General features: G+C 50.4%; 2 protein-coding genes across 3 annotated transcripts; one reads left to right on the top strand and one right to left on the bottom strand.

The window, feature by feature from the left end:
* Positions 1-388: 388 nt before the first annotated feature.
* LOC123046736 (F-box/kelch-repeat protein At5g60570) lies at positions 389-3,498 on the top strand. The gene is made up of 3 exons (XM_044470159.1): positions 389-541; positions 680-774; positions 1,844-3,498. Exon 3 carries the CDS (start codon positions 1,908-1,910, stop codon positions 3,255-3,257), a length of 1,350 nt encoding a protein of 449 aa, XP_044326094.1. The 5' UTR covers positions 389-541; positions 680-774; positions 1,844-1,907; the 3' UTR covers positions 3,258-3,498.
* A 1,397-nt stretch (positions 3,499-4,895) lies between these two features.
* Positions 4,896-8,039, bottom strand: LOC123046737 (cold-responsive protein kinase 1). Of its 2 annotated transcripts, none has more exons than XM_044470160.1 (7): positions 7,689-8,039; positions 6,698-6,780; positions 6,495-6,601; positions 6,189-6,399; positions 5,858-6,095; positions 5,622-5,772; positions 4,896-5,471 (listed from the first exon to the last, which is right to left on the bottom strand). In XM_044470160.1, the coding sequence occupies exons 2-7, from the start codon at positions 6,753-6,755 to the stop codon at positions 5,115-5,117; spliced, it is 1,122 nt and encodes a 373-aa protein (XP_044326095.1). In that variant the 5' UTR covers positions 6,756-6,780; positions 7,689-8,039; the 3' UTR covers positions 4,896-5,114. The 2 variants fall into 2 exon arrangements, with proteins under 2 accessions (XP_044326095.1, XP_044326096.1); XM_044470161.1 differs by having other exon boundaries at positions 6,481-6,601; positions 7,689-7,930.
* Positions 8,040-11,432: the final 3,393 nt, after the last annotated feature.

An 11,432-nucleotide genomic window follows, 5' to 3' on the forward strand; every position in this document is an offset into this window, starting at 1 on the left:
CGTGCGCCTCTGAGCGTGGTGACCGCGTCCACATTCCCCCCATCCGCCCCCAGATCTCGGCCATTATCGACAAATTTTGCCATGTAATAAAATCTTGCTCTAACTTTTTTTACTTTTCATGATTTTTTACCTCCTCGTGTGGGAGGAGGGAATTTTTCTTTTAAAGAAAAATCTTCGTTGGGCGGTTTCGAGATAACAGTGGGATTAAGGCGTGGCGACCGAGGGCGGTAAAGGTTAAAAACGAGTACACCGCACCCACTGCGTGACAGATGGCGGCCAAAGTGAAAAAACAAAGCTTGCAATTAATCCATTGGCACTTCGGCCTTGGGGCACATCACATGGGCGTATATATATCGCCTTTCCCCCAGCCACACCCGCTTCCAAATCTCTTGGCTCCCCATGCTCTCCCCGTCTCACTGACGGTGGTCCCCACCGCCTCCCCCCCTCCCCCCGCCCCGCCCATATCTCGTCGGCGACCCGCGCCCCCTCCCCTCTCCGCCCCACACACGTCTCCGGCGGCGAGGGCACCCGGCCGTCTCCGGTGAGCCTCTCCCTCCTCTTCCTCCCCCCGTTTCCTGGCCGCGGCGCGCTCCGGGCGTGCGGGCTCGTTTGGTTGGCGGTGCCGGCCGCAGTTAGTCGCAGAGTCGTAACCGCTTTTGCCTTGTGGCCGTGCTCGTAGGTGTTCTGGGAGCCGCTCGTGGCTGGCGCCGGGATGGAGCCGGTCGGGGCGCGCCGGTCGCCCGGATCTCGCCGTCGGTGCGTCGTCTCCCTCAGGTGAGGACTCGGCCCTGTTTCTCCCGTCTCCCTTTCCTCTGTTTGCGCTGTGAAGGAAGGTGGGCGGAGTGATCTGCTTTTTTTTTCTTTCTTTTGGGGGGACTTTACCAACTGAAGTGCCATGACTCGTCCAGTGATGAGTGACATTGTACCCAAGGAACTTAAATTCCGTTTTGTCTGACGGTGACAGTGGCTGCTGAATTGGTTGGGGAAATGTCTTTGTCACCTTTCCTGTTAGTGATGTGAGATGGTTCCGAACGACAGAATGTGTGGTTTTTACATCGTTTTCATGGCTCGAACGGCCACCGGACGTGTGCTCCGTTTTACTGGTGCATCGATTGGTTTGCGGTGGGCATAGGAAGGTGTTTTAGCCGGGTTTATCCTGTAAATCTGGGATTATTTTCTAGTTTCAGTCTTTCTCCATGTTCTTTCGGCGAAGCTAAGAATCAGTTTGCGTGTTCTATGTGAATCTGTTGTAAAATCGGACCGTTAATTTTGGACTGTTTCTCATGCCTTGGATCTAGAACTGACGGATAGTAGGTATAATGTGCTACCAGGTTGTATGCTACGGCGATTTTGTTGTGCAGCTTGTTGAGATTTCATATTTCGTGGCCTTTGTCTTCGTGCATTAAAGGATGTTAGTACAATGTTTACGGCATTCATTTATTGAAGCAAATAGTAACTAATTGTCATGGGCTTTTTTTTATTGTGGAGCTCCATGACCATGAGCTTTTTTGGTCGATTGGCTGTCCGAGTTCCTGAAGAACAAATCATACGGCCATTGTCTTGTTGATTGATGCAGTTTCTCACCTTTTCGCTGCTGATGTTCAGTTCCTTGCTTGATTCTGGATACTGTTAAGTTGTAATAAAATTATCGAAGTATTTTCTGTGCAAATAGTCAGCAACAAGAGTTAACGTTCCTGTATGAATCTGATGTTGAACTCTGTACCGGTCGCTGTGGTGAAAGTATACATATTGTCTGCTGTTTTTCTTTTTGATCGAGAATATTTGTGAAACGTTTCAAATAACCTTGTGATTGTTTTGATCTTCATCTCAATATATTTTCCAGGGGCAGCCTTTGAACCTCTGAACTTTTGTGTCCTTGGGTCTGCGGTGATAAGTCAGAGAAAACAATGGAAGATTTACAAGATTGCAACTCCAAAAGCCTTGTTGCTGTTCCTGGTTCTCTGGTTCTGCACCTCTTCAGGCTGTTAGGTCAGCAGGATAATTCCTGGCAGAAGTACGCCTTGGCTTACTTTCTTCTGGTCAGGAATGAGTACTTCCCGAGGGAGCCAAGGAAACACTCAGCTGTGAATGTGCAACTTGTTCCCTGCTGTGACAGTTCAGATTTGGGCAGTAATGAACTGGAAGTGGAGAAGCAGAATGCTGTTGTCAAGAGCCAATCAGGAGGTGATTCCAGTTCCAATGGATCAAATGATTGTTTCCTTCCAGGCCTTCATGATGATCTGGCTCAAGACTGCCTTGCCTGGACAAGCAGATCAGACTATCCCTCACTCTCTTGTCTGAACAAGAAATTCAATACATTGGTTAACGGTGGATATCTGTACAAGCTGCGGAGGAAATATGGCATTGTTGAGCATTGGGTGTATCTGGCCTGTAGCGCTATGCCCTGGGAAGCATTCGATCCGTCGCGAAACCGATGGATGAGGCTCCCAAGAATGCCATGTGATGACTGCTTCTCCTGTGCGGACAAGGAGTCACTTGCTGTTGGGACACAGCTGCTTGTCTTTGGCCGAGAATATACAGGCCTTGCTATTTGGATGTACAATTTACTGACACGCCATTGGTCTCGCTGCACTCCGATGAATTTTCCTCGCTGTCTGTTTGCCTCAGGAAGTTCTGGTGAGATTGCCATTGTTGCTGGTGGGTGTGATAGGAACGGGCAGGTGCTGAGATCTGCGGAGCTGTACAATTCAGAGGCTGGCCAGTGGGAGACCTTGCCAGACATGAACTTGCCCAGGAGACTCTCCTCAGGTTTCTTCATGGATGGCAAGTTCTATGTCATCGGGGGTGTGACGAGTGAGAGGCATTCTCTGACTTGTGGAGAGGAATACGATCTCGACACCAGGACATGGAGAAGAATACAGGACATGTACCCCGGAGGAACCAGCGCCTCCCAGTCGCCTCCGCTCATCGCCGTTGTAAATAACCAGCTCTACGCGGCTGACCAGTCCACAAACGTGGTGAAGAAGTACGACAAGGCAAGCAACACATGGAACATAGTGAAGCCCTTGCCCGTCAGAGCGGACTCTTCCAACGGCTGGGGCCTGGCTTTCAAGGGATGCGGCGATAGACTGCTGGTCATCGGCGGCCACAGAGGACCTCGCGGCGAGGTGATACTGCTGCATTCCTGGTGCCCGGAAGATGGGAACGGCGCCGCCTCCGACTCCGACTGGGAGGTGCTCTCGGTGAAGGAGCGCGCCGGCGTCTTCGTCTACAACTGTGCAATAACGGGGTGCTGAGTTAGCAGCACCTTGGCTTCAGTACATGCCACCACTTGTTTAGCAAAACCCACCGATTCGTTGCTGCCATTTTAGCTGCTGCTACTTCTTATAATGACTTGTAATTCAGAAATGACACCCCCTTTTCGCGGAGCTGTCGATTAAAATGTCGGGTCGAGAGCATAGAGAGCATTCAGTTCAGTTTACCTGGAACTTCTCTTTTAACACTCTTCATTCAAAAGTCCTTAATTCTTGTTGTCTAGCATGAATCTTTTTTCCACGCAGTATTCTTTGTTCATCATCCTTGCTGAACGAACACTTGTTATTCTGCTGGGCCGAGCCGAATCGCATCTTTCAGTTGCATATATTGTCTGTATCCCATACGTATAGATCAGTAGATTCTGCTCTACTAAAGAGTATGTGTGTGTGTATCTATTGTTGAGAGTCGAGCAGTAAACTTTTTTGCACTTTGCTGGTCCATGCAAAGTGTCGGTGGTACGTAGGCTCAAGGGGAGGGAAGGGACCAAATCAATTAGAGAGAACGGGACGGGACCAAATAATTGTAATCGCCAGATGCTCACACTGTTGTGCCCTGCCGCCCCTGCTCCAACTTGCCCTGCTGCTGTGTTTCTCTGCGCCGTACCGCCAATTCTCTCTCAGTCTCGGACATTTCTTTCGCGGTACAGCTTGACAGATACAGGTGGTGGTGGCGGCAAAAAGGCTGCATCGCGTACTTGGCGTACAATCTCCCCAGCTTCCTCGCGTACTTTCTGAGGTGAGAATCCTGGGGAAAATATGCAGCGGTAGGAGGAGGGAGTACAATCTCCCCAGCTTCCTGGCGTACTTGGCGTACTTCCGGTTGCGCGACGCGGCCGGGTTTCATTTGTCACCGAAACAGTTTGACCCGGGGCCTTTTTTGGGTCGCTTTTATGATTATTTTTTTTGAATTTTCTGCCTCGCTTTTGATGATTCTTCAGCTCGGTTTTGTCAACCGGGTTTACTTCGCCCGTGGTTTTGCAGGACGTGTCTCCGGCGCAGCGCAGTGTCCGGCGTACGGCTGGTGTGGATGTGTGTGATAATCACTGACTTGTGCATTGGTTCGACCGCTCGCTGTCTCACTGAGTTGACGATGCAATCCGTTCGATCGCTCGCTGTCTCCCACTTTAACGAGTTGACGATGGGAGCCGTTCAACAGGGCCATATGGTTTGACATGTTCACGCCACGACGATTTCGCCGGCTACGACTTACGGCAGGTTGACATGATGATTTTTGGAAATTTTTGATCCGTTCTTCACTTCTTTCTCAAACACGCTCAGCCCGTCGCCGTCTGCCGAGGCGTGGAGCTGCTTGACCGTATCCCTGTAATCGCGCGTGATTTGCACGGAGCCAGTTCTCTCCGATGCCGACACCGGCGTGGCGTGGTCGTTTCGTCAGGCGTGGCTCAGAACCGCAGCCCGTTTCAAGGTGTGAGATTGCAGATGAATTTGGTCGATGTGTGTCCATTCCAAATTGTTCACAACACACCATGCCTCCTCGAGGTCATGCTTGGCCTCAAGGATTGGGGATCCATCCAGACCAGCAGGCCGACCCATGTCAGTCATCATAACAGTGAACACTGAAGTCTGACGGCAATGCAACACAGTAGTGGTTCAGAGATGTGAATCATATCTTGCAAGAACCTATGTTGATCATCTCCACCTCCAGATATTTACATCGTACACAACAAGCAAACGACAGGTTGCCCCGTTAACCCAACCCCTCCTCGTGGAATCAAAAAAGAAAAAAAAAACAAAGCAATATATCCTCCAAAAATTGCAGGCATATCTATCACCACGACAATGTACAAATCGAACGCCGCTAATTTCCTGGCCAACTCTTCATACAGATGTCTGCGTGTGATTCTCCGACGACGAGAAGGGCTCAGATATTTCCGTGGTGGAGAAGGACCTCGACGTGTTGGACCGCGCCTGGTTCGCTCCGTGCGGTTTGGTGCTGACCTTGAGCTCCGCAAAGTCGGTGATCATGGCTGGCCTGGTGATCTTCTCCATGGAGACGCTCTTGCTTCCTGTGAGCATCCTCACGACGGTGGGCATGTGGGGGCGGCGCGCCATTGCGTCCTGTGTGCATAGCAGGCCGATCTTCAGGAACCGGCATGCCTCCTCGATGTCCAGGTCTTCGTCTATGTCGGCATCTATGATCTCTTCTAGACGCTCTTGCTCATAGAATGCCCATGTCTGTAGAAAAGTTGCAGCAGATTTTGTCAAATTCAGCATTATTCTTCGAACGTTCGCTCGGTGAACTTATGGTATAGTTGCTTCAGTATGCAACTGACACCATTTTGTATTCAGGTTATCAATAAACGCTTGCAAATAAGTAGAGCTTACCTTCTCAAGGAGGAATTGATCTTCACAAGGCAATCTTGTGTTGGTGTTACATCTGCCACTGACGATTTCCAAGAGAAGAACTCCATAACTATAGATGTCGGACTTCTTCGTCACTTGACCTCGGATAGCATATTCAGGAGCCAAGTATCCTCTGAAAAGAAGTGAAATTACTAGTCAGAACAGAAAATACAGTATGTGAAAGAAGGCTGTCAAATCAGGGGTTGGGTTATGCTTACAATGTGCCTGCCACCCGGGTGCTAACATGAGTTGCATTGGCAGGAAGAAGCCTCGCCAATCCAAAATCAGAAATTTTCGGGGTGAGGTCCTTGTCGAGAAGAATGTTGCTCGCTTTTATGTCGCGGTGGATAATGTGAGGACGGATTTCCTCATGAAGAAATGCAAGTCCACGGGCAACGCCCACGGCAATTTTGACACGAGCCCTCCAGTTGAACTGGATGCTGCTGTAGCCAGACCCTGCAATAGCACATGCAGAACATCTGTAAGTACGAGAACCAATGAAGGGATCGACGAACAGCAGAAATGCTCGGTAGGACAAAGTGTTAGTACCTAGCAATGTCTGTGAAAGGCTGTTTTTCTCAAGATAATTGTAAACGAGGATCCTATGGGACCCTTCAGCACAGCATCCGACAAGCGTGACCAGGTTTTCATGCTTGATGTCTGAAATTGCTGTAAGTTCAGTTAAGAACTCTCGGACACCTTGCCTTGAAGTGGCTGACAGAACCTTCACTGCGATTAGTGTGCCGTCTTTGAGCATTCCCTGGTGAAGCAAAATGAAATGTTAGCAAAAGGTGTTTGATAATTTTGACCTTTTTTAGGCATTGACGAAGTGGTCAGTAACCTGTGCATAATTACCCTGAATACGGAACCAAAACCACCCTCTCCAATCTTGTTTGCCCCACTGAAATCTTGAGTTGCCTTTCTCAACTCATTGTAAGAAAAGACCTTCACACTATGTTCACCTGAGATTAAGAAACAATAAAGGAAGAAAGCGTATAAGAACGGAGAATCGCTTGAGCATGGAAGGGACCAGGCAAATACGTGCAAAAGATGCTCACCATCATCGCCTTCAACAGCATGTTGAGATCTCCGTCCGAACATAAAGCAGCAATCCATGTTGACAACAAACTAGAAGGAATTTCTGCAAGAAATATATGTAGCAGGCTGTCAGATAAGAATTGTATACTTTGTAATGCAAGTATGCAACAATAGATGAATCCAAAACAGAGGCCTATAAGCAACACACTAACTTAGTGATCGCTGACCCCAAGTATCAATTATTGGTGTGAACAGCAAGACACAAATTTTAAAAGACAAATTGAACAACAGTTTTGCTTTTAATTATTGGAATCCAAATTCTTTAAGAGAAAGCTGAAGCTGAACTACCGTTTTGCTTAACTACCTAGCCATATTATCCTAACTCACTAGGCCATGATTACGCAGTACGGCACGGGCAAGATAATATGGAAAATGTGAAGCAACCAAGGCTTTAGTAGAGAAGCCATCCCTCCCATTTGCTGATCATTTTGCAGAAATGGAAAATTTGGTTGTCACAAGTAAACGCAGCCCTATCTCTCTGAAAGAAACAAAGCACCTAACACAACCGCTGGAGCTGAACCAGCTAATCACAAAGTTGAAGATCAGAAATATCATAATAAGCCAACCCATTCGGAAATGGAGTTGGATTGGGACACAGAGCAAAGGCAATTGATTGTTGTACATGGAGAATTGCACCCGAAATATTGTTTCGAAAAAAAATTGCACCCGCAATCGGAAAGTCCTTACGAACCAAACCCTGAATTTGGCTAGAGAAACTGACGTGAAAAACAGAGAGAGAATCTCAAAGGCAAGCCATGAAAACTTGTCCCCGCTCTCCCCTAGGATAAGATCCCGGAAAGAAGCAAAGACGGCCATGGGATGAATCTCGATCTGAGACAGCGTCTCAAAGACGGCCAATCCACCGAACCAAACCCGTCCACCCCCCAAAACAGACGACTAGCTGGATCCGGAGCTGGAAGAAAGAAGACAGAGCGAGAGCGCAAGAATCACCTTGCAGATAGATAGATAGCAGCGCCGAGGATCAATCGATCAAGCCTGGCTCGCTCCCTGCGCTAGCGACCGGCTGATAAACAACGAGGACAGCGCCAACCAGTGGGTGAGCACGAGGTAAGGCGAGAGGAGGCGGTGGCGTACAAGATGGCGGTGGCGGGCGCAGTTAAGAATGGATGAGGGGGAGGGTGGAGGTGGAGGAGTAGGCGGAGAAGGATATGAAGAGGAAGAAGGCGGTGAGAAGGATCTGGGGAGCACCACGGCACGAGGCTTTGACTTTCTCTCCCTCCCGTTCCTCTTCTTCCTACTCCTGCTGCTGCCGCTCACCTCACCCCCAGCCTCTGCGTGCTTCCAAGTCTCCTGCCCTGGTTGTATTTTAGCCGGAAAAAATGGGCCGTTTGTTTATTCGTGTCTCCTTTTGCTTTTGTTTGGCGGTTGCGACCTGGAAAAACGACGAGGTGTCGATCGAGTTAGTTAAAATATCGTTGGGACGCAGAGTGGATGGGGGGCGACGGTTTTTTCCCCGCGTGCGCGTTCGACTGGCCTCGTGGGCACGTCCGTCGGGGGCAGCAACGCGGAAGCAGCCACGACCGGCTCCCTCCCTCACGGTCAGCACTCAGCGGCGCCCGTTGGCGTTGCCCCCACGTCCACTTCGCCGGAGGGTCTCGCCCTGCCGCCGATGTGGCGCGTTCCTGTGAGGCGATGGGATCGGTGTACTGTAGACGAGACTCTTTTTTTTTGAGAGAGAACATACTGTAGACGAGACTTGTGCACGCACGGCGACGGCGAAAACATGTCGTCCACGCCACGGACCTACGGGCACTGTACCTATGCGTTGTACTTGTAGACTTGTAGGAACGCATTGCCGCAGCGGATTCTAACGTGACGAAGGACGTGTACGAGTCCGGACCTCCGCAAAGCCCCAGTTTGCAGAGAAAGGGACGTCTGGCCCGGTCCATGAATGAGTGCTGGAGTGCGTTGGATGACAAAACACATTTGGATTATGCCGTCCGGACGAAAGAGATGGTTTATGGGTTCACATTGAAGATGTCGTTGGACGATCTTCAACATCGACCCTCAGAACTCCCGCATACGTCTGAACATACTTGTTGGACACAATTTGTCATCCAATGGGTACCCATTGTTCGCGAACTAGTCTGGATATCTGAAATCCCGCACACCGTATGAAAAACCAGGGGAGGCTTTGCGGGCGTCTCGACTGCTGCCACATACACGTCCGATAGCTTGGACCCATCCAAAAACCTCGCACGCGCCCGCTGTCGGTGTCAAAACCGGCGGATCTCGGGTAGGGGGTCCCGAACTGTGCGTCTAAGGTCGATGGTAACAGGAGACGAGGGACACGATGTTTACCCAGGTTCGGGCCCTCTCTATGGAGGTAATACCCTACTTCCTGCTTGATTGATCTTGATTAATATGAATATTACAAGAGTTGATCTACCACGAGATCGTAATGGTTAAACCCTAGAAGTCTAGCCTATGGAGATTATGATTGTGTATATCTGCCTCTACGGACTAAGCCCTCCGGTTTATATAGACACCGGAGGGGACTAGGGTTGTACAAAGTCGGTTACAAAGAAAGGAATCTTCATATCCGGTCGCCAAGCTTGCCTTCCACATCAAGGAGAGTACCATCCGGACACGGGAGAGAGTCTTCTGCTTGTATCTTCATAGTCCATCAGTCCGGCTCACATCAATAGTCCGGCTGTCCGAGGACCCCTTAATCCGGGACACCCTCAGTAGCCCCTGAATCAGGCTTCAATGACGAGGTGTCCGGCGTGCAGATTGTCTTTGACATTGCAAGGCGGGTTCCTCCTCCGAATACTCCAAATCTTCCTTCGAACACAGGAAACGTGTCTGGCTCTGCAAAACAAATACCACACACAACCGTAGAGAGTATAATACTTCACGACTCCAATCTGCTGGCAACTTTTCATAGCGTGACATCACGTCGCCGTCCGGTCATTATTCGAACTGTTTTCTAGCCCACCGCTCCATATTTCAGATGCGGTTTCATTGACACGTCTTGTCAAAGCAGAGATCGTGTCCCCTTATTACGGGATTCTCATCAATACGGCCATGGGCAATCCCACCGTACCGTCTGCACGGCCCTCGGGGATAAGCGAGTTTTTAGGGCAAGTGGGGAGGCGCTTGATATTCACTGCCTTTATAAAGAGATAAGGATCCACCTCTTTCACCCACGCCTTCTTTCTCTCTGCTTCCCCCATTCTCGAGCTCCAGCGCCCAAGTTCTCATCTTTTCCGCCCCCAAAAAGCACTCCAGCCATGTCCGGATCCGGAGCGCAGGGCAAGTGGATGGTCTCCTCCGTCAAGGAGAAGGACATCACAAAGCTCCGGGAGGCCGGGTATCTGGCCAAGGAGATCGCGCACCGACTTCCAGCCGAGGGACAAATCGTCCCCACTCTGGAGCCCCATAAGAGGGTCGTATTCCTCTCCCACTTTGTCCGTGGGCTGGGATTTCCTCTCCACCCATTCGTCCGTGGACTCATGTACTACTACAGGTTAGATTTCCATGATCTATCCCCAAATTCTCTCCTCAACATCTCGGCGTTCATCGTCGTGTGCGAGGCTTTCCTTCGCATCCCTCCACATTTCGGATTGTGGTTAAAGACCTTCAATGTGAAGTCGAAGGTGGTGGGCGGCCAACACGCAGAGTGCGGAGGCGCCATGGTGAGCAAGATGCTCAACGTCACATGGCCATCAGGTACATTTATCAAGACCATCAAAGGGTGGCAAAAACAGTGGTTCTACATCACTGAGCCGCGCGACACCACCTGGGTCGCGACTCCCAAATTCCGATCCGGAGCTCCGATGCGGCTCACCTCCTAGCCCGAGAAGGGCCTGGACTGGTCTTCGTCACACGAGCTGACAGTGCTCCAGGTGCGTATCAAGAACATGGTGGACAAGAGCATCAAGCTTGTCAACGTGATCCAGGTGATGCTAGTTCGCCGGATCCTTCCATGCCAAAGCCGGACTTGCCATCTATGGGAGTTTGATCCAGCCGAGCACCATACCCTACTGGAGTTCTTCGGCACGACGCAGGAAGACATCTGGAAGGTGCTATCCAAGTCCGGCAAGACGTGGCCGGACACGGCCGAGGATCGTGGGCACAGATTGGCCAGTCCCGCTAGTTCGGTAAGTCTTTACATGTTTTCAAGGTGTATCCTTTACTCGCATACTTGAGGGAAACACCTAAACTTCCCTACTGATTTTCTCAAGGCTGGACAAAGAAGGCGGAGCGGATTCATTATCCGGCTCCACTGCCCGAAGACCCAGCAATTCCACTTCTGACAAAGATGCTGGTTCCGGTGCCCTATAAAGCACCGAAGAAGAAGGCCAAGAAGGAGGCCAAGGAGACCAGGGGCGGTCTCCATCGTAAGGGCACTTCGGACATGACGTCCAAAGACGCCGAGGACGACGAGGAAGAGGGGGAAGAAGAAGAAATCCATTCCCCCCTGCAGGGGGGGGGGAGAAGAGGACGACCTCCACACGTTTGGAGGCCAAAGCGTCTAAGAAGGGGAAAGCTTCCCTTCCGGATGACTCCACCACGGCCACCTACAATAGCTCGGAGTGGACTCCCAGGGTCAAGCCCCTGGCAATATTGTGAGTACTAAAAAACCCGGATACGTTCATATATTCGGCCTCACTATTGTATAGTATTGACGTGTCGGATCACGTATTTGCAGTCTGGCTCGGTCCAATCTCA

The sequence above is a fragment of the Triticum aestivum genome, chromosome 2B, assembly GCF_018294505.1.
Source record: "Triticum aestivum cultivar Chinese Spring chromosome 2B, IWGSC CS RefSeq v2.1, whole genome shotgun sequence".
Taxonomy (NCBI): Eukaryota; Viridiplantae; Streptophyta; class Magnoliopsida; order Poales; family Poaceae; genus Triticum; species Triticum aestivum.

Excerpts from the sequence above, each read along its gene's own strand:
- LOC123046736 (XM_044470159.1), top strand. The coding sequence starts at position 1,908 with ATGGAAGATTTACAAGATTGCAACTCCAAAAGCCTTGTTGCTGTTCCT.
- LOC123046737 (XM_044470160.1), bottom strand. The coding sequence starts at position 6,755 with ATGGATTGCTGCTTTATGTTCGGACGGAGATCTCAACATGCTGTTGAA. Across the intron at positions 6,602-6,697 it reads TGCTGTTGAAGGCGATGATG|GTGAACATAGTGTGAAGGTC; the intron begins GTGAGCATCTTT and ends TCTTAATCTCAG. Across the intron at positions 6,400-6,494 it reads GTTTTGGTTCCGTATTCAGG|GGAATGCTCAAAGACGGCAC; the intron begins GTAATTATGCAC and ends TTGCTTCACCAG.